The following is a 13029-nucleotide window of genomic DNA, read 5'->3' as shown; positions in this document are numbered from 1 at the left end:
ATTTTAAATTTTAAATGACCTTCCCTGGAATGAGACAAGGAAACATCTGTACATCATGTAATAGTTTGGAGGCACGGAATTCATATTGAGAAAGATGTTTCAGCCTGATAATTACACCGGAAACAATTACCAGTGTTTGGCTTGTTAAGGCTGTAAATGTTTTGGGGATGCTGTTTTTGTGTAATGTGTTAAATTAAGTTGAGACCATCACATCTAGATTCATGACTCATTTCACTGGACCCCAGATGTCATCTAGTAACAATAGGGGTTAATTGTATGACAACAGATTTAACAAATTTTGGTTTATTGCCAGAAATTTCCTTCGTTGTTTTTGAAATATTCACCAAGTCTGTGAATATTTTTCATCTAAGTCATGTAGGCACATGGCATGCCTTGCAGCAAAATGCACTAGTCTAGGCCATTAATTGTATTCTACGATATCGGTGGAAGCTGTACTAATAACTAAGAGTACAGTTGCTAGTGGGTAGGAGGGACATTCATGTTAGATGTAGACACTATGCTGCCTGAAAATTGTTGGAAAGTTGGCTGTTGCTTGTGTTAGCTGCCCTAGGGACCAAGTCTGAACTGACAACAACAACAAATTAGCAGCCAGTAAACATTCAAAGTAAATTATTTCATTAAACTCTACTTCTGTACATATTGGCAGAAGTTCATTTTCCAAATGAGTTTGTGTGCATCCGAGAATGCTACAACCAATCTGCCATACCCCCACTTGATAGAGTTACGACTCACTTTACGTGAGCACAAGCTGCCATATCAGCCTCACTAGCTGATGTGTCTCGGCAAGACATCTGTCATGCAGCCACCTGGCACTTCATCCACATCTTCACAATGCACAATGTCATTGCACAAGTGGCAGCTACAGGCATAGCAGATCATAGAATCATAGAATATCAGGGTTGGAAGGGACCTCAGGAGGTCATCTAGTCCAACCCCCTGCTCAAAGCAGGACCAATCCCCAATCAAATCATCCCAGCCAAGGCTTTGTCAAGCCTGACCTTAAAAACCCTGATGGCCCCTTAAAAACCCAAAAGATGGCCAAGCTGTTCTGAGGACTGCCCTTCTGTTGGCATCCTTGCACCCACCTCTGCTCTGACCACTGCTCGCGAGTCACCCACATGTAGAATACACATTGGGACCATCACTCAAAGAAGACGATGAGTAGGTTCCTTACTTGTGTAAGTGGAGAGTCTTCAAGATGTGTGGCCCCTATCCGTCTGTCACTACCCTCTGCTTTGGACTACATTCTAGGATAGTAAGAGAGAGATTGGAGAGGCGTTGACCCACACAATGTATAATACTCTTGGCTGGGAGCACAAGGGGACACAACGCACATGTTGCTTAATGGGCATTGGTGTATGGTGTTCATACGCACCCACCTGTGGAATATACATAGGGACCACACATCTCGAAGAACCTCCAGTTACAGGTGAGTAACCTCCTCTTCTTAACTTACAATCTATATTATATTTTTTTCTGTTTCATCTGTGTGTTTTTGTTTAAAGTTTATAGTGCAGACAGCTCCTTCTGCTAGAAAACACTCTGAATATAAGATCACGTTTAAACTTAATTTGCAGAAACATGAATTCCAAAACGTTTTCTGGATCTTTTAGCGTTTTAGATTCTGTTGGTACTATAACATCAGTTTATACAAAATGTTTTGTCCCTTTTCAGTCTGTGCTGAAGATGGTGTACGAGGACAGCCACAGAATACTGGCTTTGTCAGAACATCCCTTTCCTCTTAGTGATCAAAAAAGCATTCAGCAGTCTGCAGCAGCTGAGGGATGGCAAAAAGAAGGACTAACCTTGTTGGATGCAATACAATCACTGAAGGATTACCTTAGCAAAGTGGAAGATAGAGGAGACAAGGTATCCAGGATAAAGTGTGTTGTACCTCCTTTAAAATAAGTTACCTGTTTTTTTGTATAGATGCTAATAAATGTACTCTGTTCCTGTAGGAATCTTCAGATACTTGTTTGGACTGGAGAGGAGAACTTCTCCAGGCAGTTCAGGGTGTGCTAGAGAAGGAGCGGAACACGTTTCAAATTGACTTGCAGTCACACCTTTGCAATCCCGGTTCTGGGGATGAAGGTTCATTAGTGGAAAAACTGGAGCATATTGTGAAACGACAAGTAAGACTGCCTTGGAGTATTAACACTGACAGATCAGACACTTTCTTTCCCTGGATTTGGAGGCCATGGTTGTGGCCATAGTGCACGAATGCTTCCCTCACTTTCTAGTCTCATCTCTTATGCTCTTAAATCTAGTACTGCAATCTAAACAAGTTACGAGCAATGGGTTTTTATACAGGCTTTGTTTTGGCTGCCATTTTTCTCTACATTTCATTATGAGATCTACTGATTGTAGTGTTATCAGCCAATCAGTTGGTCTTCAGGAGATTGTGGTCGGGGAAGGAGGTGCTTCACATGAAAGCAGACAACATCTACTCCTAGCTACACAAATGTTTCTTTGGCAAAATTCATAGCTGAATTAGTCCTAATGTGATTTTGGTTAACTTCACGCTAATAGGTTAGCATCAGGCCAGAGAGTTTGCAATAACTAACACCCTATTAGGGAAACCAAAAAAGTGCATTCTTTTACTTAATTCAGTATTTGAGAGTTAATAAAATGGGGTATGAGTTTGATCATGTTAAATTACTTTTCTTCCTTGTTTCCATAAAGTTTGACCTACTATATAGGAGAGCATGACCTGTGGGATCGCTAGGATTTATATTGTGGGAAGAATTGGACTATGCTTGGGAATTTAATATTACTTACAAGTTGCAGTCTTTTTATTTCCCTCCCACCCACCTGATGTCTGCAATGGGCTTGGTCTGTTTTCAGGAAGAACAGCAGCGGATAGTTTTAGAGCACCTTCTGTCTTCTGATAGGAACAGCTTACTTTCGGAAATACAGGACCTTCGAGCTCAGCTACGAATGACACATCTTCAAAACCAGGAGAAGCTGCAGCAGCTACAGGAAACTCTTACTAATGCAGAGGATCATGGAAGTAAACAAGAACACCAACTTCGGAGGAAGGGTAGCACCTAGGAAACACTTTTCATCTGCTCTTCCACTCTCACTCACACACAAACAGACAAACAAATTTAGGGAGGGGAGAGGGGGAAAGTGCAGTAAACATTCTGAGAAATGAATTCTGACGTCAGATATCATTTTGTGAACTCATTACGGTTTCTTGTGGGGATGGGAGGGCAGATTGTCAAAATACCTGTGGTTCAGAAAAGGCTATATTTGAAAAGTTTAAAATAAAAATAGAGGTGAATTGTCTTTGGTTTATCTTATGCAAAGATGAAGTTGGGGGGCGACTTGAATGTCAAGGAATGTATGAAGGTAGAAAACTTAAGAATAGCGAGCAACAACTAGGGTTTTCAGAAAAGTCTCCATATTGGTGTGTATATCTGTGAAAATTGGTAAATGGAAGATGTTAATAAGTGGCTGGTTGCAATTATTGTTTTATAAAAATAGTTAAAAGCCAAAGAGGAGCCAGTTCTCTGATGAACCAGTCAAAGCCAAAGAGAATGGGAAAGCTGAATGAGAGACTAACAGTAAAACAGGAGTTGTATAATCCTTTAAAATGTTTTTTATTTAAACTATGTTTGAAAAGTTGAGTTATTTATAAGCAGAGGATTGGGAAGAGCAGTAGTAGCCATGGTCCACATATTTGTCTATACTTTTAAACCCATATAATTGGGAACAGAGTTGTTAAATATATTATAATACAAATGGACTTTGTTTGTTTTCCCAGTTGAATTATTAGAATATAATCTTCAGCAGGAAAAAACCATAGCTAGTGACTTGCAGAACTCTCTAAGTGAGGAACAGGAGAGGGCCTCTGAGATGCTTGAACTCCTGAAGCAGGAGCGATCTGCAGTATCGGACTTGAAATCAGAGCTTTATGAAAGCAAAGAAGAGAATGAAAGTCTACAAAAATCCCTGCAAAAGCTTCAGAGGGAAATGAACCAGCTTCGGTAAGGAGTGCTTTTTGAGAGCTACATTAACAATCTGTAGTGAACTTGTGTTGGTTAAATCCAGAAATGGATTGGAACCCTCTGATGTGCAAGGGAAATGAAGAAATGGTAACCTCTGCCAATCTATACTGAAGTAGAGTTTAATGAAATAATGTACCTTGAATGTTTACTGGCTGCTAATTTGTTGTTGATTTTTGCTCAGTGATGCAAATTTGAAAATTTGACTGACAAGGCTGGGAGTTGCAGCTGATGATACACATTGTATGGGCAGAGGCATTGCATCTTGGTGAGACTAGAATTTCTTCGAAGCCCTGACCTTCTATTTTGCCTCTGATACTACTTTAGTAGTATACTCGTTCCTTCCCCAATGGCTCTAGTTTGTCTGATAGAGCTAGGTAACTTTCCTTGGCTAAGTTAGTGGCCTGGTCATCAGGCTTGGGCCTGTTTTCTCTCTCCCCTGTAGTTCTGGTGCACACTGGTAGAGTTTTTCCTCCCATATAGCACCGGGGTTGCTCTGCCACAAAGAAAGATAGCTTATCCTATTCATCAACAGCTGCTATGATTTCTAGTTCTGCTGAGGATAGCTGACTGCTCCCTTTTCAGAAGTTAAAATAGGAAGGGGGTCAACTTTAAAGGCACAGCTAAAGAGCAAAAATTAAAAAGGTAGAAGAGACAGTAGGCCAACTAATTATAAAATTGTAAAATTTATCCCACTTGTGTTGTGAGAGGAGTTGCAAAGTGATTTAATTGCTCCTGCTTCAATGGAAAGAAAGGTTAAAAATACTGAAGAAAAGATTTCTTTCCAAAACAATAATATTTAAAAACAAAAAGGATGATTCATTCTAAACTGAGATAAGTGTAACTTTGCTGAATGTTGCAGTTCTGAACTGGAAAGTAAAGAAAAAGATCTGACAGTTGCACTCCAAGACATACAGAATGAACATTCGAAAGAAAAAGAGTTACGAAATATGTTTGAAGAACAACACCTTCAGCATAAGCTAAGAGAGGATGAAAAGACAAAAGCATTAGAGGTAACGTGCTGCATGTTAATGAGATTCTCAGAGCTAATCTCATAAGTAGACTGACTTGTATTAACAAAATATCTGTTGCACTTCTTTCCCCAAACAGAGTTTTTTCCTGTTTTTTAATCTCTGATAACCCTTTTCTTCTCTTGTTTGTTCAATCCCAGTGATTCTAGAGGACTTGCTCAAAACTGAAAGTTTTAAAATGTCATTTTTAATTGCACCCATGTCCATGTTCCCTCTTTTACAAAAAACAAGCAACTTCCTGTGCCTTTTTTGCTGTTTTAAGGGAGACTTGTATTTAAGACAGTTTTCTACTTCCACTTGATCCTGCGATAAAGTTTCATTTCACAATTTGTAACTGCTCCCCAAGTTCCTTAACAAGCATGCTGTGTATTGTAGACACATGCTGCATGATCATTTAGGATTATGAGTAGAAAGCATTGTCAGATGTTGGCTGAGAATCAAGTAATTGGAAAGTTTCTAATAGAATACATATTTCACAGGTCAGCTGAACTGCTTTTTGTTTCTGTTCTCTTTCTTCTAAGTTAAATTTAAAAGAATCTGATTTTTATTATATCAAGTGGGTTATGAATCAGTCCATGTACAATGATTATTTGTATGAATAGATGGAGGCAAATTCAGCCAGGCTGTCACTTGCTACCTCTGCCTGGAAACTTGTTGAAGAGCTTGTTGAACAAAACCAACCAACCAACACTATTTTCTTAGCCTCGTTACAGATGTTGACTATGTTCTGGGTTGAACAAGAGTTACTCTATAAGCTAGAAACTCTGTCAGTCTGGAACAAATGGCAGCAGAATGCAACTTTTGGTAACTCCCCATCTTAGGGTTATGGCTACACTACAGCCTATGTCAGCATAACTTCTGTTGCTCGGGGGTGTGAATTAGGTCCCCCCCACACGATATAAGTGCTGGTGTGAGAGCTCCTTCACCGTCATAGCTACTTCCACTCGTGGAGGCTGAAGTAGTTAAGCCAACGGGAGACCTCTCTCCTGTCTGCTTAGAGCAGCAACATTAGAGAATTTACAGCAACCGCTGTAAACTCTCTGTTGTTGTCATGCCCTTAGCCTGATCAGCCTTTGTAATTACCTGTGTGCCACACGTCTTTTTTGCAGCCTTCCCAGACTTGACAGATGATACATTGTATCCAGCCTGTGCCCAGCCTTCCAGACCTAACTCCATTTGGTCCCGGGGCTATGAATTGGACAAGCAGATGGGATCCCATACACACCAAAACAGCCAGGACTCCAATGGGGGGAAAATGGACCAGGAACTCCAGTGCAGACTGAAGAAAACCCTGACTACTTGACTCAGGGTAAAGTGCCAGGGGACCCTGGCAGAACAAAGGTCCCCCTGGGCTCCCCAAGTCTTAAAGTGGGTCCTCAGCGCCCTGGGGAAAGAAGTAGGGCTTCTAATCAGCCCCCTTCCCTCCCTAAGCTAATCAGGAGGGCTCTGATAATGAGTTCCTCTTTTCCTTCTCCCAGTGGGAATGGGACCCAGCGAGCGAGGATTCTGACATAGACCTCTTGAATGGGCTCCAGGTCCTAAGGAAAGCTAGCTGCAAGATACCACACCAAAGCCGCAGCAGAACTTCTGTGCTCCCAGAGCACACTAAAAAGCTTAATCTAAAGGGCTAAACAGGAGAGGAAAAAGCACACAAAATCTAGGAGATATCTTCGGACTCCTCTTCCTCATCTGACTCCTCCCCTACTCCAAGCCGGTCTATGTTAAGTTTACAGGCTCCCTCCTTTTTGGAGAAAAGCTGAATAAGGTGCTGGCTGACAATGCAGCAAAATCCAGACAGTCTCTCTCCTCCCTAATAAGGTCCCTGAGGAGAGAATATTAGACTGTTCTTTGACAGAGACGCTCCTCATCCTCCTAGAGGTACCAGCCAAGGGATAACAGATTTCCCAATGGACATCAGTGGAATTGTGGTTTGTGGTGAAAGTTCAGTGACCTCAGGCCCACCCAAAATGCACTTTGACTAAGACTGCATAGGCCTCTGCCCACACCTGAAGCTATGGGGCAGGAATTCCCATTTCCTAGAGAAATGATTTTCATCGACCACACACAAGTGAGTCAGGGAAATAGTCAGCCACGGATACGCCTTTGAGCTGCAGGCTCCACCTCATCTGTTCTTCATCTAGTCACCCAGTTCCAGTGGCCCCATAAAACACAATCTGATTCACAATGAAGCTTCTGGATATGGGAGTTAGAGTGTGTGTTTGTGACGAGGTCCCCGGGGTACAACCTGGACTGTGGGACTGCTGAGCCCTCCAAACCCACCAGCCTGGGTTGTCCCTCACACTGTATTGCTCGTGTCAAGATAAAAACCTCTGGCAGGCACTGCACTTACACAGCCATCCACAGGCAGCTGAGTTACATGAATGATCTCCCAGCCACTCAGGAACCAACAATAGAGGCTCCAGCCAGTTCCCCCCAGCTCCCCAGTCTTGTACCCCAGAGATGTACTGTCTTACACTGCTCAAGATTCCCTTGGACAGTATAAACTCATTAATAAGTTGGCCACTTCCTCAGTGTGGAATGGACATACACAACCGTTTGTAACCTGAGCTGAGATTTCACAAGCACTTCAACTCAAAACCACAATGTTTTTAGGTAAAATATAAAACAAAATTTATTAACTACAGAAAGATAGATTTTAAGTGATTTATACGTAGGAGGCATAGAGATCAAAGCTGGTTACCTAAAAAGCAAACACATTTTTGCAGTCTAATTCTAACTTAAACAGACTAAGCAAGATTTGAATCAAGCAGTATCTCACCCTAACAGATGGTACAAGCAGGTTACAGTTTCTCAGTACACAGACTGGACCACCTTCTAGCCTGGGACCACTCTTCCCCAGTTCAAAGTCTCTTTCTTCCAGATGTTGAGATGGGGGTGGGGGGAGAAGGAGAGAGGCCAAGTGATGATGTCACTGGTTCTCTTTTCATATTTTCTTTCAGCTGCTAGAAACATCCTTGCTGTGATATGGGAGGCAGTCAATCCTCATTGGTCAAGCAGTCTCCATTATGTATGTGCCTTCTCTAAGGAGCCTCTAGAGTAGTGGATTGTTGTCTTGATGGGCCATTAATGCTGTCTGGGCTCTCCTTTGTTGCAGCTGAAAGACTGCCTGTGGGCATTCCCAACTTCACAATATATTTCAGTAACACATCTAGCAATACTTAATAACTTCACATACAATGACAGCACATACAATCCAACAGGATGTTAATGTTCAACAGATCAAGACTTCTAAAATGATACCTCACAAGGTATACTTCGTACAGAACATATCATATTGGTATCATAGTGATGAATATGGGGGTTCCAGGGTGCTGCTTTGAGGTACAGAATGTCAGTGTTCCATCAGAAGAAAGTTTCTCCAGTTCTGCTCCATTTTCTTCATGGTACAGAAGCACATGAGAATTATCAGAGCCATTCTTGATTCAAAAGGCTCAACAAGTGGATGAAGAAAACAAGTTTCATATGGAGACCCTGGCCTCTAAGGTGTCATTTCCGTCCTGGGTGGGCTTCTTCACTTCAGTTGATCTAGCAGATGCATATCTCCATATCCCCATGAGACCATGCTACCACAGACAGAGGTTCGCCCAAACATTATGAGGAAGGAAACATTATGAGTACCAAACACTCCTGTTTGGCCTGTCTTTGGCCTCCAGGGTTTTCACAAAGATGCTGCTGGTGGTAATAGCAAGACTCAGGTTGCAGAGAACTCATCTGTACCAGTTCCTGGGCTACATTCTGATCAGAGGTCCATTGCAGTCAGCAGCGCTCTGGGTGGCATCTCAGTTGTTGAATCTCCTCCAGGCAAGCAGCTTCATCATCAGTGTCAAGAAGAGTTCTCTGGTTCCATCCAGGAATTTATTTTCTTGCTCCTGGGCCGCAGAAGGCCTACCATAGCCGTATGTCTCCAACTGGTAGGACTCCTTGTGTCTTGCATAGGGATCACTGCATGGGCACAATCGCACATCAGAAGTCTTGAAGCCTTCATACTAAAGGTGTGGGGCCATTCCCTGGAACACAGGTGTTCAACTTCTTACAGTGGTGGTCAGCCCACAATAATGTCCGCAAAGGCATGCCCATCTGCCTTCCAGAACCTTTAGTCCTCCCAACCAATGCCAGCGTGGAGGGCTCAGGAGCTCACTTCACCCAAACAGCGCAGAGCGTCAGGAGCAAAGAGGAAAGGGTCATAGCATAAACATCCTAGAGCTGAGAGAAGTCAAACTAGCTCTGCAGAGGTTCCGGCCCACCCTGAGGGAGAAACACATCATAGTTCAATCAGACAATACAACTACAGTCTAAGGGGGTGCAAGGAATCCTGCAATACAGGTGGAAGCAACGGAAATGAAGAGGTTAGTGGAACAGTTCCTCCTTTCCTTCAGAGCAATCCACATCAAAGGTGACCTGAACCAAAAGGCAAAATGACTCAACAGATGCAAGGTCAGCAACTCCAAGCGGTGCCTGAATCAGGAGGTTTTTGACCTTATTGTTCACACATTCAGCCACCCTTCAGCCGACCTGTTTGTAAATCATAGGAACAAAAAGAGACTGAAATACTTCATAAGTGAGGCAAAGCCCACATCCATGGGGATAGATGCCTAATCGTACAGTTGGCTGCAGGACATACTTTATGAATTTCCACCATTTCCACTACTGGGGAAGGTGGTCCCGAAAATAAAACAAGAACAGGCAACGGTAATACTGATAAGTCCTCATTGGCTGACAAGAACCAAGGTCTCTGACCTGATAGAGCTGACATTGGAGCCCTCCACTCCAGCTTCCATGGAGACTGGACATCCTCCTGCAAGGTCCTTTTCTTCATCCAAACCCCAAATGGCATCAGTTTCAACTAACAGTCTGGTTATTGAAAGGGAGGTACTAGAAGGTCTCAGTCTGCCTTGCATAGTCATTAAGACATTGCAATCTAGGAGAGTATCAACACTAAAACCATAGGTTTCAGAGTAGCAGCCATGTTAGTCGGTATCCGCAAAAAGAAAAGGAGGACTTGTGGCACCTTAGAGACTAACCAATTTATTTGAGCATAAGCTTTCGTGAGCTACAGCTCACTTCATCGGATGAAGGATCCATGAAGGATCAAGTAGCACAAGATATCTTCTTGTGTTGGGTCAGTCAAGAGCAGTCAGTCCATTTTGGATGCCTTCTTTCTACACTGGGGTAGGGCCTTCTGTATAGGCTTCCCCCATCCCCCTTTGCATTAATTGAAGAAGCAGTGAAGATGATTTGTCAGGACATGGCAAAAATTATATTGATTTCCCCAGCTTGGCCAAGAGAATGGTGGCATACAAACCTGCTTCAGCTGTCATACAGGCTTTACATGAGTCTTCCTCTGTCTGCAGGTCTCTTGTCACAGCAACAAGGCAACATCCTTCATCCAGAACCACAGTGCATTCACCTTGACAGACTGAGCTATCAGACTTGGATTAGTCTCGTTCCTTGTTGATACAGAATGTATTGCTTAATATTACAAAACTGTCTCCTTTTAAAAGTGTTACTATTTTAAAAGGACTGGATTTGTTGGTTGGAACAATTTCAGCTTCCACACTCTGTATTTTGGAATATTTAATATACTTAAAATATGGAGGGCCATCTAATTCTTCTTTAAAAGTTGATTAGCGGCTATTTCAGCTTACTGTGTTTTAGTAAATGGTACAGTACATTGCTGTTTGTACATGATTCTGTTAAAAGGTTTATAAAGGTTTACATCTAATCTCCTTTAAGGAATCCAGTCCCACCTTGGGATCTAAATCTGGTTTTGTGTGTGCCTGAGGTCACCCTTTCAGCCCCTGGCAAAATGTTTATTTTATTTATCTACTAAAGTGGTCTTCATTATTGCTATAACGTCAGACAGAAGGGTGAGAGAATTGCACGCCCTGTGGGCTAACTTGATTTTACATAAAGATAATGTGGCTCTTAGACCTAATCCCTGTTTTGGTTTTTTTGTTTTTTTTTCCCAAAAATAGTGTCTGAGTTTCCTATCAATCAGACTACTAATTTACCAGGTTTTCCCCAGAAACCTCATGCTAATAAGTGGGAGTTGGCTGGTATTTTTACACTGCAATTAAAAACCCATGGTGGGTCCATGCCAGCTCACTCAGGCTCACAGAGCTTGGGCTGCAGGGCTGTTTAATAGCAGTGTAGACTTCTGGGCTCTAGGACCCTGCGAGGTGAGCAGGTCCAGGGTCTAAGAGCTCAGGCTGCAGAGCCTAAGCCCCGAAGTCTACACTGTAATTAAAGAACCCTGCAGCCTGAGCCCTGTGTGCCTGAGTCAGCTGGCAGGGCCAGCCGCCTGTGTCTAATTGCAGTGTAGGCCGAGCCTATGTTAAATACTTCAGATGCTAGAAGGATTCTTGCATATTACTGAGATAGAACTAATAGTTTTAGGAAATCATTTAGATTGTTGTTTGTTTCTTATACTAAGAATCATATGGGTCATAGTGTTCCTGCTCAGACTATTTCCAGATGGGTTAAACAGTGCTTAGATCAGTGTTACAAATTAGCAGAAATTCCTGTGCCTTCTGTGGTACAATCTCATTCTTCTAGAGCAGTAGCAGCATCTTTTGCTTATCTTAAACATGTTCCTATTAGGGAAATTTTCAAGGCTGCTACCTGGAAGACAGTGTACACATTCACTAAACATTATGCTTTGAATGTAGCTTCTAGACTGAATACAAAATTTGGCAGAGTGGTGGTGATTTAATTAGGACTCTGTTCCTCCTCCCGGGTTTTCAGCACTGCTTGTCAAACTACCTACAAGTGGAAATATGTAGAGCCACCCAAAGAAGAAATGGACGTTATTGTCTTGTAACCAGGATTCTTCAAGATGACTCTGCATATTTACACTTCCCACCCACCTTCCCCTCTTTCTCAGAGTGCTATTATGGTCTGTCTGGGTTAGTGGTGGAAGGAACTGAGGAAGTAGAGGGAAAAGTGTCCCCTTATATAACCTCACCCATGGAACATTCAAAAATACTGAGAAGAGAGGTAGGAGGGGGCATACATGTGCTCCAACAGGCACTGCTTGGAAAAGGGTCTACCGTTAGATGTCACCAGGCAGCGCGATCCTCATAGGTGGGAATATGTAAAGCCGCTCAAAGAACTCTGGTTATAAGAACCTTCATGTCTTAAAAACAAAGTATTCACATGTAAATAACAGTTCATCACTTCTCCTTCTTTGCCCCTAGTAAGTGACTGAAAGAATTGTCAAAGCTAGAACAGAGGCATTCTGCTCCCATTTGTTTCAAGTTGACATTAGAGCATCTAGTCTATAATGGTACTGTCTTGGTATAGCTAGACACAACTTGTTGAGCTATAAAAGTCAGCACTTGTCTGTAATTAGTTCCTCCTATTTCCTCCCAAGTTAACAGGAGTTGTTGCTTGTTAATTGCTGCTGCAGAATATTCTTCCTTTTCTCTTAGAAATAATTGTCCTCTATATTTGTGTAAATAAGTGTTTGCTTCTGGTAGGCCTGAGCCAAATTAGAAAAACACAGGAAGCACCTCTCAAAAACAATACTCACCTGTTTTTCTCAGTAAGTCACCTTATATAGATAGCTCATATGTTTTTAATTCCGTCTTGTCTGAGTTTCCTTTTGGATCTGTTTCTTTATTTACATTGTTTTCGGGGGGTTTTCTTTTTCTGCCATGGGGATAGATGTGGGGTTGTCATCCCAAAGCCTCCAGAAGGATCTTACAAAAAACATGTTGAAGCAGGGAAAAGAAGAGGCCATATTGGCCAAGACAAAAGAAGAACAAAACTACCCTGACCTAAACTTCCTCACTCTGCTGCAGGAAGGGCTATGAGAGATGCACTGACTAAGAGGTTGACTTACAAGAAAGGATTCAAGTATATTTACTATTTTCAGAGTGCTAGCTTTCTTAACCACCAGAAGCTGTAAAGTCCAAGGACTCTCCTGCCCTAGGAGCAGAACCTCATCT

The 13029-nt window shown here is 42.3% G+C and overlaps 1 protein-coding gene across 9 annotated transcripts in view; it reads left to right on the top strand.

The window, feature by feature from the left end:
* The window catches only part of PCNT (pericentrin), a 241299-nt gene that overhangs the window by 200760 nt on the left and 27510 nt on the right, over positions 1-13029 (top strand). For all 9 annotated transcript variants that reach the window (XM_037912953.2, XM_037912948.2, XM_037912949.2 and 6 more), the window contains 5 exons: positions 1696-1890; positions 1980-2153; positions 2866-3061; positions 3788-4010; positions 4891-5041. In XM_037912953.2, the coding sequence (XP_037768881.1) occupies positions 1696-1890; positions 1980-2153; positions 2866-3061; positions 3788-4010; positions 4891-5041 (939 nt within the window). The remainder of the gene's footprint in view (positions 1-1695; positions 1891-1979; positions 2154-2865; positions 3062-3787; positions 4011-4890; positions 5042-13029) is intronic.

The sequence above is a fragment of the Chelonia mydas genome, chromosome 11 (assembly GCF_015237465.2).
Source record: "Chelonia mydas isolate rCheMyd1 chromosome 11, rCheMyd1.pri.v2, whole genome shotgun sequence".
Lineage (NCBI taxonomy): Eukaryota > Metazoa > Chordata > Testudines > Cheloniidae > Chelonia > Chelonia mydas.
The sequence above is the reverse complement of the archived record's forward strand: the minus strand, read 5'-3'. Positions and strand labels throughout refer to the sequence as shown.